This window comes from Elephas maximus, chromosome X (assembly GCF_024166365.1).
Source record: "Elephas maximus indicus isolate mEleMax1 chromosome X, mEleMax1 primary haplotype, whole genome shotgun sequence".
Taxonomy (NCBI): domain Eukaryota; kingdom Metazoa; phylum Chordata; class Mammalia; order Proboscidea; family Elephantidae; genus Elephas; species Elephas maximus.
In genome coordinates, this window is record NC_064846.1 from 50,005,605 (window position 1) to 50,027,577 (window position 21,973).

The following is a 21,973-nucleotide window of genomic DNA, read 5'->3' on the forward strand; positions in this document are numbered from 1 at the left end:
TTTATTCGATTTACAGAGTTGTGCAACCATTACCACAATCTAATTTCAGAATAATTCCATTAGTCCAAAATGATTCCTTGTGCCTATTTGCCTCTATTATCTTTATCACCATCCTAAATGCCTCTTCTGAGATTTAGACCCATATATATATAAAAACAACTCACTGCTTGCTTACTGGACATTTCATTTGCATAACCACAGGTACCACAAACTGAGTGTTTCCAAAACTGAACCCACCTCCTTCCTACCCCTTTCAATTCAATATGTACTTCTTTAATGTTACCCAAATGATTGCATAGTACCACCAGCCCCTCAGCAACCCTGGGCATCACCCTTAACTTCTCTCTTTCTCAACACTCACATCCAGTTAATTATCATGTCCCATATATTTACATTGGAAACCCTGGTGACATAGTGCTACAGCTGCTAACCAAAAGGCTGGCAGTTCGAATCCACCAGGTGCTCCTTGGAAACTCTATGACGCAGTTCTACTCTGTCCTTTAGGGTCGCTATGAGTGGGAATCGACAGCGATGGGTTTTTTTTTAAATATATTTTTACATACTAAATACTTCTCAAACGTATCCCTTTCTATCCTTTCTTTTAGTACGTCACTAGTTATGTTCACTATAATCTCTTCCCTAGATAAATCCACCCACCCGTCCGTCCATCCATCCATCTAACAAATATGTATTGGATGCCTACTATGTGCCAGGCTCTGTGCCACAACAGTCACCTAACTGGTCCTCTGTCTCCAGTCTTACATTCTCCTGATCCATTCTTAATCCAGTCACCAGGCAGCGTATCTTTTTAAAAAGCACGTTGCCCCATGCTTAAAAGGGCTTCCTACTAACTTTCAATTGGTTTCCTCCAAACTTTAGGATAAATTTCAAACTTCTTAACATGACTCTTGAGGTCCTTTGTGATCACATCCCTCCTTGTTTCCCTAATCTCATCTTCACCACTCTCCTTGAATAAGTCACTTAGATATCTAAGTTTTCTCATCTAAAAAAACGGGAAAAATAATAGTGCTGATCTCAGGAGTTGGGAGAATGAAATAATACATGAAAAGCTCTTAGCACAATACCTGACACATGTTAAGTGTCAAAAATGTTAGCTATTGTTGATGATGATAATGATAGGATTCTTTGACCTCGCTCTCATCTGAAATCCTACAGCACTTACAGTTAGTTAGCATCACACAATTTAGCAGTAATTATTTTATTTTGTATTGCTTGCCGTTGCTTTATACCACTGGTTCTGTTTCCCCAAGTAGACTATGAAGTCCTTGAAGACAAGGACAGTGATTTATATACCTTCTATATTCCCCTGTAGCACTTAGCATGGTGCTAAGCACACAGAGGAGCTAAATAAATACCTTCTGATAAAGGTCTACCGAAGACAAAGTGACAGAGGTTTCACTGACTCGAAGAGTAGTTACTATTTTTCCTAAAGACCATGAACAATAAACACCAAAACCCTGGGAACACAATTTGCTTCTACCTTCCCAGCTAATGATGTGTCACTAGGTTAGCAGCTGTACAGTGGGCTGGCGTTAAGCATTGGACTTGGCAGTGCTTGCTGTAGGTCAGTGTTTTGTTTTTCCAGATGGTTTGCTGCCAGTATCCTGTTTTTGACAGAAATGGAATGCAAAAGCATGAAGGTGTTTAATTCTACTCTCTGGCATGCAGACAATGTGTAATTTTGCCTATCCACCTATGAGATAAGATTTTTCTAAAATATAAATATTCTCGCTGTGCTACCAATATAATGTAAATTTCATTTCATTTCAAAGCCAGTGGAATCCTCCTGAAATGGTTTGGATTTCTTGGCTGGGTGGCAACCAGAATCTCAGAATAGCCTCCAGGACGTTACAGAGCTCTTTGGATGCCAGAACACCCCATAAATTTGGCTAGAATTTCATTGTATATGCACTATATAGTAAACCGGAATCTTGTGATTGTTTCTGCCTTGCTTTTCATATTCTCTCCATCTACTATTGTTTTCCTTTCCTGTCTAGTTCTCTCACCCTCTTCTCTAATCCCTCTTATGTCTGTGCTTGCCCTTCCACCTGAGATTTTTCTAATAAGACATCTTTGTGCATTCATAAGCCTACTGTTCTGTGCCAGTGCACATTTACCTGTATATAGATTGGGGACGGAGGTGGTAAAGGTGGAATTGTGTGGTTCTGTGTGACCTGGACTCTCACTGGTACAATACAATCTTTTAAATGAAGTTGTTGGTTTATAAGTTATTCCAGTGGCTAACAAACACATGAAGAGATGCTCACGATCATTAGCCACCAGAGAGATGCAAATCAAAACTACAATGAGATTTCATCTCCAACAAGGATGGCATTAATCCAAAAAACACAAAATAATAAATGTTGGAGAGGTTGTGGAGAGACTGGAACACTTATACACTGCTGGTGGGCACATAAAATGGTACAACCACTATGAAAAATGGTATGGCACTTCCTTACAAAGCTAGAAATAGAAATACCATATGACCCAGCAATCTCACTCCTAGGTATATACCCTAGAGAAATAAGAGCCATGACACGAATAGATATATGCACACCTATGATCATTGCAGCATTCTTTGCAATAGCAAAAAGATGGAAACAACCTAAGTGCCCACCAACAAATGAATGGATAAACACACTGTGGTGCGTACAGACAATGGAATACTATGCAGTGATAAAGAATAACGATGAATCCACGAAACATCTCACAGCATGGATGAACTTGGAGGACATTATGCTGAGCAAAATAAGTCAATCACAAAAGGACAAATGTTTTAAGAGACTACTATAATTAAAAAAAAACAAGAAAAGTTTTAAAAAATGAAAAACCAAACCTGTTGCCATCAAGTAGATTTCAACTCATAGTGACCCTATAGGACAGAGGAGAACTGTCCCATAGGGCTTCTAAGGAGCAGTTGGTGAATATGAACTGTCGACCTTTTGTTTAGCAGCCGAGCTCTTAACCACTGCGCCACCAGGGCTCTGAGAAAAGGTTTACACACAGAAAAAAAAATTCTTTGATGGTTATCAGGGATGGGGGCGGTTTACTAACTAGATAGAAGGTAAGTGTTAACATTGGTGAAGGGAAAGGCAATACACAATAATGGGGGAAGTCAGCACAACATGACCAAGGTAAAGGTAGAGGAATGCAAGAACAAAAGGGCAACTATTGAAGTTACTATAACCTGGACAATCCTGCAACAATAGGATTAACAAACAATAATGTACGAGTAGATACATAGGTATATATGTATGCTAAAGAGGTGTGGGAAGGTGCATGCGAGCACACCCACCTGCATATATAGGTTTGAGAGTGGCTATTTCTACATACATATTTTGTAGATGCTGCATGTATATTCATATGGACAACAGAGTACACAAGGAGCACAGTCATGGAAACACCTCTCAGACATAACCAAATCTCACAGGACGAAATCACTGGGCTTGAAAGCTAAAAACCATAGGCTCAGGGGACATCTCAGTCAATTGGCATAACAGTTCATAAAGACAATGTTCTCTCCTTCTTTGGTGGGTAGCATCTGGGGTCTTAATAGCTTGCAAGCAGCCACGTAAAATACAACTATTGGTCTCTTCCCATCTGGAACAAAGGAGAGTAAAGAAAACCAAAGACTCAAGGGAGCAATAAGTCCAAAGGACTAATGGCCCACATGAACCACAGCCTACAAGACCCCCAGACCAGAATAACTAGGTGGTGCCCGGCTACCACTACTGACGGCTGACTGGGATCACAGTAGAGGGCTCCGGATAGATCAGGAGAAAAATGCAGAACAAAAATCAAATTCATAAAAGAAATACTAGACTTACTGGTCTGATAGAGACTGCAGGAACCCCTGAAACTATGGTCTTAAGACAGACACCCTTCTGACTTGAATCTGAAGCCATTCCCAGGGACCACCTTTCAGCCAAATTATAGACAGGCCTATAAAATAAACAGTAACACCCTTACAGGAATGGTGCTCCTTAGAACAATCAGTTATATGAGACCAAAAGCAAAGAGGAGAAGGCAGAAAAGGGCAGGGAAACCAGATGAAAAGAAAACAGGGGACCCAGGGAGGAAATGGGGAGAGTACTGATACACTGTAGAGAGTACAACCAATGTTATGGAACACTTTATGTACAAATTATTGAATGGGAAACGAATTTGCTCTATAAACTTTCACTTAAAGAACAATAAAATATTTTTTAAAAATTATTCCAAAGCCAATGATTGTCTTGTGCCTTTGATGTTACTAAGGAGAAGCTTGAGCAGGCCTGGGATATGGAGGAAAAGAGAGGGAGAACCTGCCCTGAACAGAAGAGACAATGTTTCTAATCAGAGGGAAAAAAAGGCAACCTCCTCCACCAGTTGTGTTCCAGTTTCTACCCTTATGTGGGGAAAATATCAAGGGACTGAAAAGAATCTTTGTCTGGAAAAAGAACAAAAGGTCAAAGCAGTCCTCATGACCAGGTTTGAACAATAAGTCTCTCACTGGACATACATCTTTCTTTTCACATATACACACCTCCACATATATGAATATGAACATCCAGGCAGCCACCTATGAAGTGGATAGGCAGAGGCATAGCCCGTGCAAGGACATTAAGATGCATGTCTATGGAGACGTTACCACCGCACAGAAAGCCATGCCCCAGTACTGCTCTAGACACACATCTTGCCATCCCCACACTGAACACACTCACATAACCCACCAAGACTGATCACATGGACATCTGTTCTTACACAGACGTAGGCCCAGTGATCAACAACTTGCAAAACATTGCACATTGAGCCATTTCTTTATGAACCTTGTTAGCTTTGTCTATCACTTGTAATATATATAGCATAGTGGTTAAAAGCATGGACTCTGGAGTCAAACTGAATGAAGACCCTCATTCTGTCACTTACTCTCTGTGTGGCTTTGTACAAATTAGTTAACCTCGCTGTGCCTGTTTCCCCACCTGTAAAATGTGGCTAATAATAGTGCTTACTGTGTAAGGTTATAAAAAAAAAAAAGGTTATTGTGAGGGTTAAATGAGCTAATATATATAAAGCTCTTAGGAGTAATGAAAGTTTCCTAGAACCACCTGGGATGGGGTAAAACCTTGGATCCGAGATTTGATTTAGGTGAGAATGGAGGTAATGGGACTGGACTGGGGTGTGGGTTTCTGTCCCGATGGAGTAGATATCTGGTTCCTAGGTATACATTCAGAAACCCCGGTGGCGTAGTGGTTAAGTGCTATGGCAGCGAGCCAAAGGGTTGGCAGTTCGAATCCGCCAGGCACGCCTTGGAAACTCAATGGGGCAGTTCTACTCTGTCCTATAGGGTCGCTGTGAGTCCGAATCGACTCGATGGCACTGCGTTTTGGGTTAGGTATACATTCACTTCCCAATAATCATTCCACCAGAGGAAATTGGGTCCACCATTAATAGTAACAAAGTACCCACTCTTTTTCTAAGCCAATCTATATATCTGCAAGCATTATAGTATTACATGTATCATTTATAGCCTGTTTTAAATGTTGATTGCATGAAATTTACTTTTGAGCGTAAATCTTTGGTGCCAAACTCTTTGTAACTGTTCAGACAACATCATGTTTCATTGAGACTAGTTTTATAGTGCAATGTGGTCACACACAGCTCTAGAGAAAGCACCCAGCAAGGCAGTCTCAGGAAGGAAGTGTTGGTCTCACAGTAAACTGCATGACCGGGATCAGTGCTGCCCACCCTATTTTCACCATGCCCCCAAAAGGATCCCATGTCAAAAACCATCTGAGCAAACAAGTGCCTGGGAGTGGGCACTACTGCTTCCTTCCGCCAAACCTAGCAGTAGTCCTCCCTCTCTGGGCTATCAAGAACAGGCAAATGGCAGGGGTACATAAAAGGCTCACCGGTGGACTTCGAAATTCCAAGCCCCAAAATATGCCATCTATCCTTCTAGAGGATCCCCTGGGTGGTGCAAATGATTAACAAGTTCAGCTGCTAACCGAAAGGTTGGTGATTAAAGTTCATTCAGAGGTGCCTCAGAAGAAAGGCTAGCAATCTACTTCCGAAAAATTAGCCATTTGAAAACCCTGTGGAGTACAGTTCTACTCTGACATACATGGCGTCGCCATGAGTCAGAATTGACTCATTGGCCACTGGTTTTTATTCCTCTAGAGCTATTTTGGGAATGGAGAGAAACGGTGGGCATCCTAGAGCTGTCTCCTTACTATCTGAACACATAGGAATCGGTATGTAGCAAGTAAAGAAGTTTTTCCAGTAGGCTGCACAAACCCCTTGCCATCGAGTCAATTCCAACTCATAGTGACCCTATACAACAGAGTAGAACTGCCCCATAAGGTTTCCAAGGAGTGGCTTGTGGATTCAAACTGCTGACCTTTTGGTTAGCGGTCAAGCTCTTAAACACTGTGCCACCAGGACTCCAGTAGGCTCCATAGTGGAGTGGAAAGAAGATGGATTTTGCAGTCAGAGAAATGCAGGACTGAGTCCCAGCTTACCCTATGTGTGACCTTGTGTAAGTCACCTAATTTCTTTGATGCCCAGGCTCCTCATTTGTAGAATGGGAATTCACCAACTGTATCATACACTGTCATAATCACTGAGTGAGATTAGAAACAAGAATGCCTCTAGCACAGTGCCTGGCACATAGTGCTCCTCTACAAATAGGCTTCTCTCCCATTCTCAATCCCTGCTCACCACACCACACAGCTTGTCTCCTCTAGACAGGCAGGAACAGAAAGGACATTTCAGTCCGTGTGGATATCTGCTGTTGTTGTGACAATGGCGGTTTTAGTTTTATTTGGTTTTTGTTGTTGGATTGTTGGCAAGAGAGATTGGAGGTACGATTGGAGCTGGAAATATTTAAAGGTGCAGGGCAGTATTGACAGGGTTTTATCTGAATTATTAGAATTCCATTAACTTCCCAGGAATAGATAAGAAATGGGGAACTTGGGCAGATTGTGAAAGCAGTGAACCAAGCAGAGGAGTCAAAATTAGGCAGGTATTATGGCCATTTAGTGAGTAACCTGGAATTTTAACACTGAGAAATGAGGACTGGAGGACAACAGCAATGGATGGGAAAGGAAGCTATAAGATGAGTTTCATTGCACCAAAACTCCAAACCAAACCGGTTGCTGTAGAGTAGATTCTGACTCATAGTGATCCCACAGGATGGAGTAGAACTGCCCCATAGAGTTTCCAAGGAGCACCTGGTGGCTTTGAACTGTTGACCATTTGGTTAGCAGCCGTAGCGTTTAACCACTATGCTACCAAGGTTTCCCACTGCACCAAAGGAGGTACAAAAATGGAATATGAGTGCATGTCTATCTGAACTGTTTTGGCTGTGAAGACATGGCTGTAAATGAAAGCTCTTATGTCTTTATACATACGTGTGTGTGAGGGGGAAGGAAGACAATATTGATTCTAACTCATTTTATCCTTACCACTCTGCCATGGGTCCACACTCTGCAAATATTTCAAATACAGCAGTTAATGCTCTCAAAATTTTCTTTTACAGGAGCATATCAAGAATTGTCACAAAGTATTTTTGAAAAAGAATTAAATGCATTAGGTGTGTTAAAAATTATAGAGCGTTTTCTTTTCTAGTATAAAAATAGGCTATGCCCACGCTTTGGACTGCACAGTTGATTTAGGTTTTTCATCTAGATTAAATGTCAAGTGCCATACACTTAACAGGACTGAATGTAATGGTCTGAATTAGTCATTACGATAGTATAAATGAATAGACTGAGTAGGTCACTGTGTACTTATTTCTCATTGTGCATGAGAACCATTTTCTCTACCTATAATTCCATATTTGTTTCAAAATAGGTATTTTATTCTTATGAAGTGCTCATAGCCCAAATCCTCCCCAGGAACTATTGAGTCTGCTCCCTTTGCTCTTTTACTTCTCACAAAAATACACACAGGACATTTTGGCTAATAAACATTTAAAAGTCCCAAAGAATTCTCTCTCTAAAAAACCGTTAGAGATGAAAGCATGCGTCCTTCTCTAAAACCTTCCTCTTGCCCTTGCTTAAAGGCAGTAATCAAGAGAAATTTGCACAGCATAATAGGCAAGTTCATGTAAGTATCAGCTTAAAGAATCCCTTACATATTCTTGTAGAATTGTAGTGAATTTTTTCCTACCAAGTAAAATTTGTTTGGATGAGTAACTGAAAACCAACTGCACATTGAGCATAATGACCCTTTTTCGTGTATCACCTTTGCAAAGTTACTGGTGCGTTATCAAACAGCATCATATGGCTGAGATTCCCAACATTTTTAGTATTGCAATTTGATGTGTGTTTGATTTCATTACTGCTCCCCACTTCCAAGGAAAGTTCTAGTTCATGTATGTTAAATTTGAAATTGACTGTGAGCATTTGGAAATGATCGTCCTCCCCACCCTCAGAGATAATGATAAACACTTTGGAAGTACTGAGGTCAGGGCTAGAAAACTCTGGTAAAAGGTGTGATGCCCATAAATAATACTACTAGTACTACTACTAATAACAACGAGTACCCTGCAGAAACCCTGGTGACGTAGTGGTTAAGTGCTATGGCTGCTAACCAAAAGGTCAGCAGTTTGAATCCACCAGGCGCTCCTTGGAAACCCTATGGGGCAGTTCTACTCTGTCCTATAGGGTCGCTATGAGTCAGAATGGACTTGACACCAACGGGTTTTTTTTAAGTGCCCCTTCTCCCATACTACTAGTACTATTACTGGTACCGCCATTTATTGATCCTCAATTGTATGCCAGGCACAGTACCAGGTGCTTTATATGCATTATTTTTCCCTACAAGGTATTATTAGTTCAAATGTTATACATGATGAAGTTATGTGTTCAAGGTCGTAAAGCTGGCATGACATTTATCTGTCCAACTCCAAAGCTATCACAACACACTGCCTCCCAGAACCTATATCGCATCTCTAATAGGAGCAAGTTGTAAAAACTGAAGCTTTGGAGCCGGGCAAGAGGGCCCTGGGTTGGAGAAGTGGCTGGAAGCCAAGTCAGGAAGGAAAATGAAGCATGTGAGGTTGGAGTCAGTGGATCTAGTGACTTATTGTTAGCTACTCAGTAACAGAATAAACAACTTCAGCATTATGTATGTGTTTGTGAGTCTGATTGTTCTGCACTTCAAAAGAATAATAACTACCACCCTATTTCTCTCTTAACCTTCATGGTCAAACTTCTTGCAGCCCCCGTTTCCTTAAAACTTACTTTCTCTTCGACCTCTCTGAATCTATTTTTCCCTCCCCACCCCTACACTGAACCTTCTCCCTCAAAGGTCACTAATGATATCTTCCTGCTTGATGTCTCTGCTCCACTGGACTCTATCAAATCTTCTACACCTTGAAGGTCTCTCTTCCTTTGATACTTTGATCTTGTGTTTTGTTGGTTTTCCTCCTACCCTTGACTGCTATTTGCATTTGCCTTTTGCACTCCTCCAGAAATCCCATCTCTGTCTCATAACCCTTATTTATCACAAATCATTCTTACAATGGGTTCAGGGACTACAGGTTATAAAAAAGAGACATCCAAGTGATGTGTACCTTGGACTAACAAAAGGAAGTTAACAGGGTTAGGGGCACAGGCTCTGGAGAGAAACTGCCTAAACTCAAATAATTATTAGTGGCCTAACCTTGGTAAATCACTTAAATCTCTGTCTGTAGTCCTTCATCTGAAAAACAGGAATAATAACAAAGTCTGCCTCATAGAGTTGCTGTGAAAATCAAGTTAATACATAAAAAACTTCTTACCTGGACCATAGGAAATCCTCAGTAAGTGTTACTTAATATTATAGTCTTTAAGATAATGCCTAAAACTTTGTTTCTTTCAACAACTAAATAACTGACCTCTGTTATGTAATTTTTAAAATGTCCACCATCCCTTAGTAATCTCATTAAAGCACCTCAATCTTTCTATTTATTCTTGGAAAGCTGGTTTTTTGTTGCATTCTGACTAACCAACAATTGGACCCGAAATCTGTCCTAGGCTCTCTTCTCATCCTACACATTCTCCATGGTTTTTAGTGCTACTTATTGGCTAATGACTTCCAAGCCTTTAGTCCTTTCCCAGATCTCCCTCCTGACTTCCAGACCCATCCAGCCAGCTGCCTGCTAGGGATTTCCTATCTGGCTCTCTGACCTCAGCATAAGAAACCTAGCATTACTAAAAAGAGCATATTCTGTATTTCCTAACCTAGTTAAAGGCAACACATCCATTCAGTCACCAAAATCAGAAACTCATGAATCCTCCAGGTATTCTCACCGCTTCGCCCATTGCATCTAACTAATCATCAAGTAATAGTGATCCTACCTCCTAAAAATGCTTTGATTTCATCCCTCCTTCTCAATCCTACTGCCCCTGCCTTACCTTGTTTGGGCCATCATCTCTCCCTGGATTATTAAAAGCCTCTTAACTGGTCTCTTTGCCTTCGTTTTGACCTTTGACCATCAATCCATCCTCCATTCTAAAATGCAGACTTATCCTGTTATTCATCTGTTTAAAATCCTTCCATGGCTCTCCAGAGTCCTCAGAATAAAGTCCAAACACCTACCCATGGCATACAAAGCCCTTCCTTATCTGGACCCTACCTACTTCTCCAGATGCCTCTTGCAACAGTCTTCACATTTTACATTCTGGCCATATCAAACTTCTGGTGGTTCCCTGAACATTTCTATGCTGTTTCACCTTTCTGTGTTCTTGAATGTCGTCCTCTTCACTCCATTATCCAGTTTTTTGTTGGCAAAAGTCTCTCATATTTCCAGATAACTCAATTTTTCTTTCTGTTCTGAACCTTTCCTAAGTTCTTTAGGCACACTTGAGTGTTCCTAACTTTACGCTGGTTTGTCATCTTGCATTTACCTTCTCATTCCAATAATTACCACTTGACATTACATTTGACATTTTACCTGTCAGGGTTTCAGCCTATTTACAAGTCCTCGAGGGCAGGAACCATTCCTATTTATCACTCTATACCTAATGCTTAGCCTACCAATTTGCCCATACAGTTTGCTCATTTTCACCTCCACTGATACTCTGCTCTGTCTCTGCAGGGGAGTTAATTTATTTTTCCTCCTTCAACATTTGCCTAAAAATGCATTTTTCTCCCTTAAATTTTACCTGATTACACTAACTTCACTCTAATCACTCCTGTATTTTATCATGCCCTCCCCGCTTGTAGAGGGCTTCTTCCAACAAACATATTTGTGCTTTGATGATTTTGATTCCATCCCTTCTAGTTCTACCACTTCAAAACATTTAAGGATCATCTGCTGAAATCATCCATAGCAGTGTTTAATAAAAATAATTCCTGTTAAAAGACCTATTTTTTATGCTTGGAGAAACAGACATCTATTTACATAAATTCCAAATCAAATATTTGTTCCTGCCCAAATCTAATAGTCTTGTATTTGATTTGTTCCTGCCCAAATCCAATACTCTTCCAGTGAGCGATAACAGCAGAAAGGAGAAAACAACAGCAGAAAGAGAAGAACGCCAAGCCAGCTAAAGTGTGAACTCTAAAGAAAAAGATTTCTGAAATCTGTCTACACTAAGACAGAAAGCTGAAATTCCCCAAACTAAGGGAAACCTCTCCCTCTCTACCAACTCATCTGCTTTCTTTCTTCTTTCTCTTAATGCTGAAGAGCAGTGTCACCTGAACCAGAAAGAAATCAACTTGCCCATGGAACTTCTGGGATAGATTAACCCATTTTATTGCAGCATTTCTGGAAGGGAGGAAAAGAAGGTGACATATAAAATATCCATGAAAGTTCTTTAATGCTCAGTGCCCTAAAAGCTAAGAACGAGACTAATAACTAAAATTGGAAGGGCTTCACTAATTCATTTGTGTTCCCTGTACTGTATGCTGCTTTATAAATGCTCCTATTCTTTCTCTTTTTTACCTATTGCCATCAAGTCCATTCATGGCAACTCCACGTGTTTCAGGGTAGAACTGTTCCATAGGATCCTCAATGGCTGTGATTCTTTGGAAGCAGATCACGAGGTCTTTCTTCTGAGGCACCTCTGGGTGGATTTGAATCACCAACCTTCTGGTTAGTAGCTAAGCACAAATCATTTGTGTCACCCAAGAACCTTCTTTCTCACTAGACACTGTGTTTTCATTAGCTAGACTAAAGTAGGAAACCCTGGTGGCATAGTGGTTAAGTGCTACAGCTGTTAACCAAGAGGTTGGCAGTTCAAATCCACCAGGCGCTCCTTGGAAACTCTATGGGGCGGTTCTACTCTGTCCTACAGGGTCCCTGTGAGTCAGAATTGACTCAACGGCAGTGGGTTGGGTTGGGAGACTAAAGTCCCTGGATGCCATCAACCATGTGTATTTATTTGAAAGCCCCCAAATTTCCTATCATACTGAGTACAAAGTGTATGTTCAAGAAATGCATTGAGGAGGTGGAGCCAAGACGGCAGAATAGACAGACGCTTCCGTCAAGCCTTCTTTACAAAAAAGACCCGAAAAAAAGTGAAAGGAGTATATTTGTGACAGGTCGGGAGCCCTGAGCATCAAAGGCAAGCTTAGACAACGAACTGAGGGGCAGGGGAAGGAAGAGACCATTCAGAAGCGGAGAGGAGTCACCGGACCAGAATCGTGGGAAACCCTCAGGTACCATTCCCAGAGCGGCAGCGGCAATGGGCTGGTCCTAGCGTTTGGCCGCAGTTTGCTCAGGGAGAAGCAGCCAGCCACGCAGCCCACTCATACCTCCGGAACCTGAGGAGAAGGGCGCTCTCGGCAAAAGCCAAGTACTTGCGTAGGCCCCCCCACACCCCCAAGCCAACTTCAGCGGCTGAATCCCTAGGCCTGAGATAGACCCTGGTGAGCACCTGGAGCCATCCTCCTGGCCTTGGGGAAGGAAAAAATTTGCAACTAGGGGAAAAGATAATTTGCTACCTCCATTAAATGGGGGAACTGAAGACAGAAGCAGCCCCTGTCCAGGACCTTGAGCACCTGCCTTTCCCTTCTGCATGGACCTGTGTGGGCCTATTTCGGGAGAATAGGCCCTTGTTGGCAAACTCCAACCATTTCAGCGGTGCGGTGGAGAGGCGGTGTTTGACGTTTGATATTGCTTTGCCTATTAAACAAGGCCCTCACCTACCCACAACAGGGTCCTAAGGACTGGTGGCTCCACTTGGGCCGCCCAGCCACCTGCGACAGAGATCCAGGGATAACTGGTACCATCCAGTCCTTACAGCAAAATCTTTGGGTGCCCATGGTCCCTCTGCAGAGCCCACCCACCAGCACACTCTAGGGAACAGAGATGCATTTTCCTCAGAGATACTTGGGGGTCAGTTCTCAGCCCCCTGCCTTGTTCACAGCGTGACCCCCTGCTGCAATCAGATACAGGTATATACGCCAATCACCCCCGCCCCTCTAAGACTGTAAGACAGAGCCTGTACCACACTTGATATCACCTACCTGGAAACCTGAGCTGAATTCATGCCAGAAAACTGAATGGACTCCTAGACTGATATATCGGATAACAGCTCTAGCCAGCTGGGGACAGGCCACCAGAGCTCTAAAGGCGAAAATAATCAAGCTAGCTCACTCAAGCAACCCATGGGGGTATAGCAAAACAAAACAAAGCAAGCAGCTACAACACAGTAAGCAAGCATAAACTAATACAATAACTTAGAGATGGCTCGGAGACAACAGTCAATATCAAGTCACATAAAGAAACAGGCCATGAGCACCTCAACAGGCTTTCAAAACAAACAAACCAGGGATCTTTTAGATGAAAGTGCATTCCTGGAATTACCAGAGGCAGAATACAAAAGTTTAATATACAGAACCCTTCAAGACATCAGGAAGGAAATGAGGCAATACGCAGAACGAGCCAAGGAACACACAGATAAAGCAACTGAAGAACTCAGAAAGATTATTCAGAAACATAATGAAAAGTTTAATAAGCTGGAAAAATCCATAGACAGACAGCAATCAGAAATTCAGAAGATTAACAATAAAATTACAGAATTAGATAACTCAACAGAAAGTCAGAGGAACAGAATTGAGCAAGTAGAAGCTAGAATTTCTGAACTTGAAGATAAATCACTTGGCACTAATATATTTGAAGAAAAATCAGATAAAAGAATTTTAAAAAGTGAAGAAACCTTAAGAATCATGTGGAACTCTATCAAGGGAAATAACCTACCAGTGATTGGAGTGCCAGAACAGAGAGGGATAACAGAAAATACAGAAAAAATTTTTGAGGATTTGTTGGCAGAAAACTTCCCTGATATTGTGAAAGATGAGAAGATATCTATCCAAGATGCTCATCGAACTCCACGTAAGGTAGATATTAAAAGAAAGTCACCAAGACATATCATAATCAAGCTTGCCAAAACCAAAGATAAAAAGACAATTATAAGAGCAGTGAGGGATAAAAGAAAAGTCACCTACAAGGGAGAACCAATAAGAATAAGCTCGGACTACTCGGCAGAAACCATGCAGGCAAGAAGGCAATGGGATGACATATTTAAAACACTGAAGGAAAAAAATTGCCTGCCAAGAATCATATATCCATCAAAACTGTGTCTTAAATATGAAGGTAAAATTAAGACATTTCCATATAAACACAAGTTGAGGGAATTCGTAAAAACCAAACCAAAACTACAAGAAATACTAAAGGGAGTTCTTTGGTTAGAAAATCAACAATATTAAGTATCAACCCAAGACTAGAACACTGGGCAGAGCAACCAGAAGTCAACCCAGACAGGGAAAAAAAAAAAAAAAAAGCAAGATTAAAAAAAAAAAAAAAAGCCCAACACAGGGTAACGGCGATGTTATTATATAAAAGACGACAACATCAAAACAATAAAGAGGGACTAAGAAATGTAATCACACACCTTCCATATGGAGAGGAAGATACGGCGATACAAAGAAATAAAAGTTAGTTATAAATTTAGAAAAATAGGGGTAAATAATAAGGTAACCACAAAGGAGACAAATTATCCTACTCATCAAAATAAAATACAAGGGAAAAATGCAGACTGAGCAGAAACAAAATCAACAACAAAAAATATGAGGAAAGGACAATATACAAAGAAAATCTACTCAGCACATAAAATCAAGTGGGAAAAAGAAGCTGTCAACACACAAAAAAGACATCAAAATGATAGCACTAAATTCATACCTATCCATAACAACAGATACATGGACCAATGGAACAGAATTGAGAATCCGGACATAAATCCATCCACATATGAGCAGCTGATATTTGACAAAGGCCCCAAAACAAGTTAAATGGGGAAAAGACAGTCTTTTTAACAAATGGTGCTGGCAGAACTGGATATCCATCTGCAAAAAAAATGAAACAAGACCCATACCTCACTCCATGCACAAAAACTAACTCAAAATGGATCAAAGACCTAAATATAAAATCTAGAACGATAAAGATCATGGAAGAAAAAATAGGGACATTAGGAGCCCTAATACATGGCATAAACAGTATGGAAAACGGTATAAAGAACGTAGAAGAAAAACTAGATAACTGGGAACTCCTAAAAATCAAACACTTATGCTCATCCAGACTTCACCAAAAGCGTAAAAAGACTACCTACAGACTGGGAAAAAGTTTTTAGCTATGACGTTTCTGATTAGTGCCTGATCTCTAAAATCTACATGATACTGCAAAAACTCAACTGCAAAAAGACAAATAACCCAATTAAAAAATGGGCAAAAGATATGAAGAGACACTTCACTAAAGAAGACATTCAGGTAGCTAACAGATATATAAGGAAATGTTCACGATCATTAGCCATTAGACAAATGCAGATCAAAACTACAATGAGATTTCATCTCACTCCAACAAGACTGGCATTAATCGAAAAATCACAAAATAATAAATGTTGGAGACGCTGTGGAGAGATTGGAACACTTCTACACTGCTAGTGGGAATGTCAAATGGTACAACCACTTTGGAAATTGATTTGGCACTTCCTTAAAAAGCTAGAAATAGAACTACCATATGATCCAGCAATCCCACTCCTTGGAATATATCCTACAGAAATAAGAGCCTTTGCATGAACAGATGTATATGCACACCCATGTTTACTGCAGCACTGTTTACAATAGCAAAAAGATGGAAGCAACCAAGGTGCCCATCAACGGATGAACGGATAAATAAATTATGGTATATTCACACAGTGGAATACTACGCATCAATAAAGAACAGTGAGGAATCTGTGAAACATTTCATAACATGGAGGAACCTGGAAGGCATTACGCTGAGTGAAATTAGTCAGTTGCAAAAGGACAAATATTGTATAAGACCACTATTATAAGAACTTGAGAAATAGTTTAAACTGAGAAGAAAACATTCTTTTGTGGTTACGAGAGGGGGGAGGGAGGGAGGTTGGGACAGGGGCATTCCCTAATTAGATAGTGGATGAGAACTACTTTAGGTGAAGGGAAAGACAGCACACAATACAGGGGAGGTCAGCACAATTGGACTAAACCAAAAGCAAAGAAGTTTCCTGAATAAAGTGAATGCCTCGAAGGCCAGCGTATCAGGGGCAGGGGTCTGGGGACTATGGTTTCAGGGAACATCTAAGTCAATTGGCATAATAAAATCTATTAAGAAAACATTCTGCATCCCACATTGAAGAGTGGCGTCTGGGGTCTTAAAGGCTAGCAAGCAGCCATCTAAGATGCATCAATGAGTCTCAACCCACCTGGTTCAAAGGAGAATGAAGAACACCAAGGACACTAGGTAATTATGAGACCAAGAGACAGAAAGGGGCACATAAACCAGAGACTGCATCAGCCTGAGACCAGAAGAACTAGATGGTGCCTGGCTACAACCAATGACTGCCCTGACAGGGAACACAACAGAGAACCCCTGAGGGAGCAGGAGAAAGTGGGATGCAGACCCCAAATTCTCATAAGACCAGACTTAATGGTCTGACTGGGACTGGAAGGACCCTGGTGGTCATGGCCCCCAGACCTTCTGTTGGCCCAGGACAGGAACCACTCCCGAAGCCAACTCTTCAGACATGGATTGGACTGGACAAAGGGTTGGAGAGAGATGCTGGTGAGGAGTGAGCTTCTTGGATCAGGTGGACACTTGAGACTAGGTTGGCATCTCCTGCCTAGAGGGGAGATGAGAGAGGGGAGGGGGTTAGAAGCTGGTGAAATGGACATGAAAAGAGAGAGTGGAGGGAGAGAGCAGGGTGCCTCATTAGGGGGAGAATAATAGGAGTGCGTAGCAAGGTGTATATGGGTTTTTGTGTGAGAGGCTGACTTGATTTGTAAACTTTCACTTAAAGCACAATAAAAATTATTAAAAAAAAAGAAATGCAGTGACATACTGGCTACCAAGGTTTTAACTATTTTTCTTCTCCTCAGTGTTTTTCAGGAATGATTATTATTCATAAAACAGTGGAGTCTTGGAAGCCAAGAGGAAGTATCCATCTGTTGGTATACATTTTCCCTTGACTATGCATTATACAGATATTTCCTTTAGAAATATAAACAAAGGATGCCTAATGAGACAGGACAAAGAACTATATATAGAGATCAATTGGCCAGAGTAGCAAGGTCAAAGCATGACCTTCCTTAACCAGATTAAAGGGAGTCTTGGGTTAGCCTCTACCATCTTCCCATGCTCTCTAGCCCTGACAGAAAATATTTTCCAGCTGCCCATCTACTGGATCCTGAAAGCTGGACAGCAACTATAGCAGGCTACATTAACATCGAATTCAGCTAACGAATCAGTGGTGATTCTAATCTCTGTTTCTGTAATAATAGGAAGACTGCAGTTCTGTTTACTTTCTGAGGCAAATAGAGGACAGGGAGAAAAGAGCCTGGATAGAGAAGCAATATTTACGGCCTCTTTTTGAAAAGTCAATCTGTGACAAAAACATTTGCAGACAATAAAGAAGGGGAACAGGTTTGGCAGGAAAATAGCCCATTGCAGTTTATCAGAAGTGCCTTAACTGGTATCCTCCATCTCCACCCAATTTGAAGTGGCTGGTTTACATTGTGAATATAGTCATTCCCTGTAGACAAATCTGGATTAGATACAGGCAGAAAACTTCAAATCACCTTTCAGTGTCTGGTTCTCATGACAGCAGTACCCTACTGTTAATTTCATTTTATTAAGTATTTATGAAGTCTCAAATCCCTTCTTTAACTGCATTTCTAATCCCAGGGCTTGTCCTGAAGCCTTCTGGACACACAGGCTCTGTGTTGAATGAGTATATTAAGTACCCTGGATTCACCCTATTATTAAGAGTAAGTTAAGGGCACATCCCTCACCTTTCAGAAAAGATGATGTCATAGAAGACAGCCATGGTCTTCCATAAACCATCCCTTAGGGCCCCTGTCAAAGACAGAAATCCTAAGCTGAATAGACTATGGAGCTAACTCCCAAAATACACTCTTGTACTTGACCAGTAATGCCATATTTCACTATTCATGCATCAGTTAATACGTTTACCCCATGGTCTATATTTCCTGCATATGTGTATCTACATCAGGTGGATTTTGTATCATGGAAGCCCTCAGAGGGCAGGTACTGCGTCTATGCTATTTTCTTTGTGCCTGCTACAGTGCCATATGTAAATAGGTATTTTTAAAGGCTGACCATTTGTGTAGCCACAGCAGACAGTGACCTATATGATAGAATCTAACAAGTATTCCTAAGGGTGTCTCTTAAAAACCTCTTTTACTGGTTCATCATGAGGCTACTCTTCCCTCCTATTTTACTTCTACTTGGCAGCACTAGTGTAACTTCTTAAGAGTTCATGCAGGAATACTAACTCAGAAAGGCACTGTTAAAATATCACTTGTTATCAAGAGGACCAAAATGAGTCCTCCTCTACTAACACAATCATGGACCGAACAGAGTAATGCCCAGAATATAAAGGTTTGATTGGTGGGATGAGCTGGGAAAGGCTGGAACTAGGCTATGATTGGATGAGGCTGTCCACAGTGATAAGCTTCCCAGAGATGGGGAGATGTTAGGGAGGCCCTTAAATGAATAAGCAATGAAGATAAACTGCTTACTTCACTATTTTGACTACAACGTGCTCTGTACCATAGGGTCTTTTTGATGAGAATGTAGAAGGTGATGAATTATAATTTCTAACCACATTTTATTCTCTATTTGCTTTTACCCCCACCCTCCATCATGTAAATTCTAAACCAAAGGATCCCTTATTTTGTCTCCTGCTTACAATACTCCCTTGTCTCGTCAACCAGTGTGGATTTCCTATACTGTAATCTAACAGCATAATCAGAAGCTTTGATAGAGCAGAACACAGAGGGATCTGGGTTAGCTGAAAACTAAATTTTTTTTTCTCCCCTTTTGGAGAAGAGACAGTAGGGAAAAAAGAAGAAAATAAAGGTAACCATTCACAAATTCATGGCCTGTGAAATCTGGAAGAGACACTGAAAGTCATGTAGTCAGTTCAATCCCTCATTTTATAGGTAAGGACACTGACCGAAGAGGCTAAATGACTTACTCAAATTCATATTACCAGTTACTTGCAGGGTCAAGTATAGAAGCCAGTTGTCCTACTCACATTCCAGTGTTCTTTGTTTTCATTTCTTATGCTTCTTCCTAATTCCTCCACCCCATTCCACAGTCTCAAACCTTAGCTTAACCATTACCCTATGTACCCTATGTATAGCACTTCTCTCTTCTACAAATGTAATGTCCATCACAGATTAAATTGCTCTAGTATGTTCATCACAGAAGTACGCCCTACGGAAAGAAATCCAATATTTTTAAGAAATACAATCAAGGAGTGCTTACTCGTATAATAAGAGGATTCTTTGTCTTATAAAAAGATTCTCCATAGTCTCTTAAATAGAAAGTTCCAGGTGGGATTAAGATATGAGATCCTAATTAAATTATTGCTTAAAATAAACTTGTATCCTTATACTTATCTGTCAGATGTGTAAGATTAGAACTAAACTAGTACTGTTGTAAATAGAATTACAAACATTTTTATCCAACCACTGACCATGAGGAGTCTTATAATAACTTACCCAGTCCTGTTTACACTCTATCACCACCTCTGCCACAAAATCAACACAAAACCAAATGTTACAGCTGAAGTTTCATGCTCTTGAGAAGAAGAGAAGAATAACAACCTTTTTCTCCTATTACACTCACTTAAGAGGAGGATGACTCCTTTCCTACGCTATGCTCTAAGATTTGATGTAGGTAACAATTTTTGAAAACCTTACACTGGTATAGCACTTTACAATTCACAGAAAACTTTGACATATATATTATTTTGTGGATGATGAGAAGAAGTGGAAAGTTAATGAGTAAGGACCAGGTAGGGTGCATGGAATAGGTAGGACCATGGGCAGGGGATGAAGGGAGGACAGGATAGGAAAAAGAGAGAGAAGCATAATATCGGGACAGATAACAATATTTCACTGAACAAATCTCTACCCCAACAACTCAGGCTTCCCAACTTCCCTAAAACAGTAATCTCTTTAAGAAGCAATAACATCCAGTTTGATGAAGGAAGAAACACACTTCATGTCTGATTCACATGTCTGCTTGTTGTTTGGAAAAGAGAAGGGATTGCCCCCTTGGACTATTGTCTCCCCAACCTATCACCACCACCTCCTTTTTTTTTTTTAAACAATAGATATTTGCCACTTAGAACAAGCATCCTAGAGGAATGAGACTTATAGAAGTACCATTCAGTCCTTTACTCCAAATGGCTAAGCTACACTGTGGCAAAACTCAAGTTCCCCCAAAAGAGAGCCCGAATCCCAGTCATCTGAAAGAATCACAAATATTTCTGTTACATACCTCAACCTGTTGACAGATCTGTATTAGTTTGGCCATTTGATTTTCTAGTTCGCTGTTGCGCTTAACCAGGTTGGTGAGATTCATCTCCAGGGTTTGCTGCCATCATCAAGTATAAAGCCAGAGGAAAACAGGAATAGGGGAAAAAAGAACAAACATTCAATGAGCTCGAGAACCAGCATCATGTGGAGATTAGTCAATTAGTTGACAAATATTTCAAATATTCATTGAGCATTTGTGACGTGCCGAGCACTGTTCTAGAATTAATAATGCTGTACATTTGCTCCTGACAGTCATTATTAGGGGAAGATTGCATTCAGGACTTTGTGAATATAGGGATTTAATGGCATTAAAACAATCCTATGTTTTCTACAATATTTTTAACTTTTCAAAGTGTTTCATAGTCAATCTTATCTTGCCCTCGTAGTAATCCTATGACATACGGAGAACAGGTATTATTATCTCTTATAAAGATAAGTAAAGTAAGAAAACTATAATTTCTTAAAAGATTAAAACTTGCCAGACACTATACTAGGCAATTTCAGTTAATAGTTTAATAATCATGACGTAGGTGACGTCAGCATTCCCCAGATGGAAAAACTAAGCTTCAGAGTGGGAGTAAAGTGTTTTGCATAGTCATATAGCTGGTATGTGGCAAAACTAGGACTGGAACCCAGGTCTCTAGCCGTCGGTCACAGCTTTACCCAAGTATCCCACGTTTTTGCTAATAAAAGTTCATATTTATCGGTAGGTACCTTCAGAAATAAAAAGACAGTATTTAAGTTAATAAAAATCTAGCATTGTATCTCACAGCTTTCCTTCTTTGGCACTAAGGAATGGTCCATGGAGAAGCCAGACTTCAAAACACAAAGCCTGACTGTATCAAGATAAACTGTCTACTGCTTAACATTGCTTACTGGTACATAGTCCTTTAAGATACATATTAGAAGCAGCTTGCAAATCTTTTATTTAATGTAGTTATACACCCACTCCTCACTTATCAACATGGTTAGGTTCCAAAGACCAGGTCATTAAGCAAAAAATCAGCATTATGTGTGAAAATGGAGGATGACCACATCAGATCACAAAATGGAGGATGACTATATCATTACATAACTGCCAAATCATATCACTACATAACTGCTAAATCACATC

The 21,973-nt window shown here is 40.5% G+C and overlaps 1 protein-coding gene across 5 annotated transcripts in view; it reads right to left on the bottom strand.

Moving 5' to 3' along the window:
- Nucleotides 1–21,973, bottom strand: part of MID2 (midline 2) — a 107,651-nt gene that overhangs the window by 56,393 nt on the left and 29,285 nt on the right. For all 5 annotated transcript variants that reach the window (XM_049871747.1, XM_049871742.1, XM_049871745.1 and 2 more), the window contains exon 3: nucleotides 20,822–20,917. In XM_049871747.1, the coding sequence (XP_049727704.1) occupies nucleotides 20,822–20,917 (96 nt within the window). The remainder of the gene's footprint in view (nucleotides 1–20,821; nucleotides 20,918–21,973) is intronic.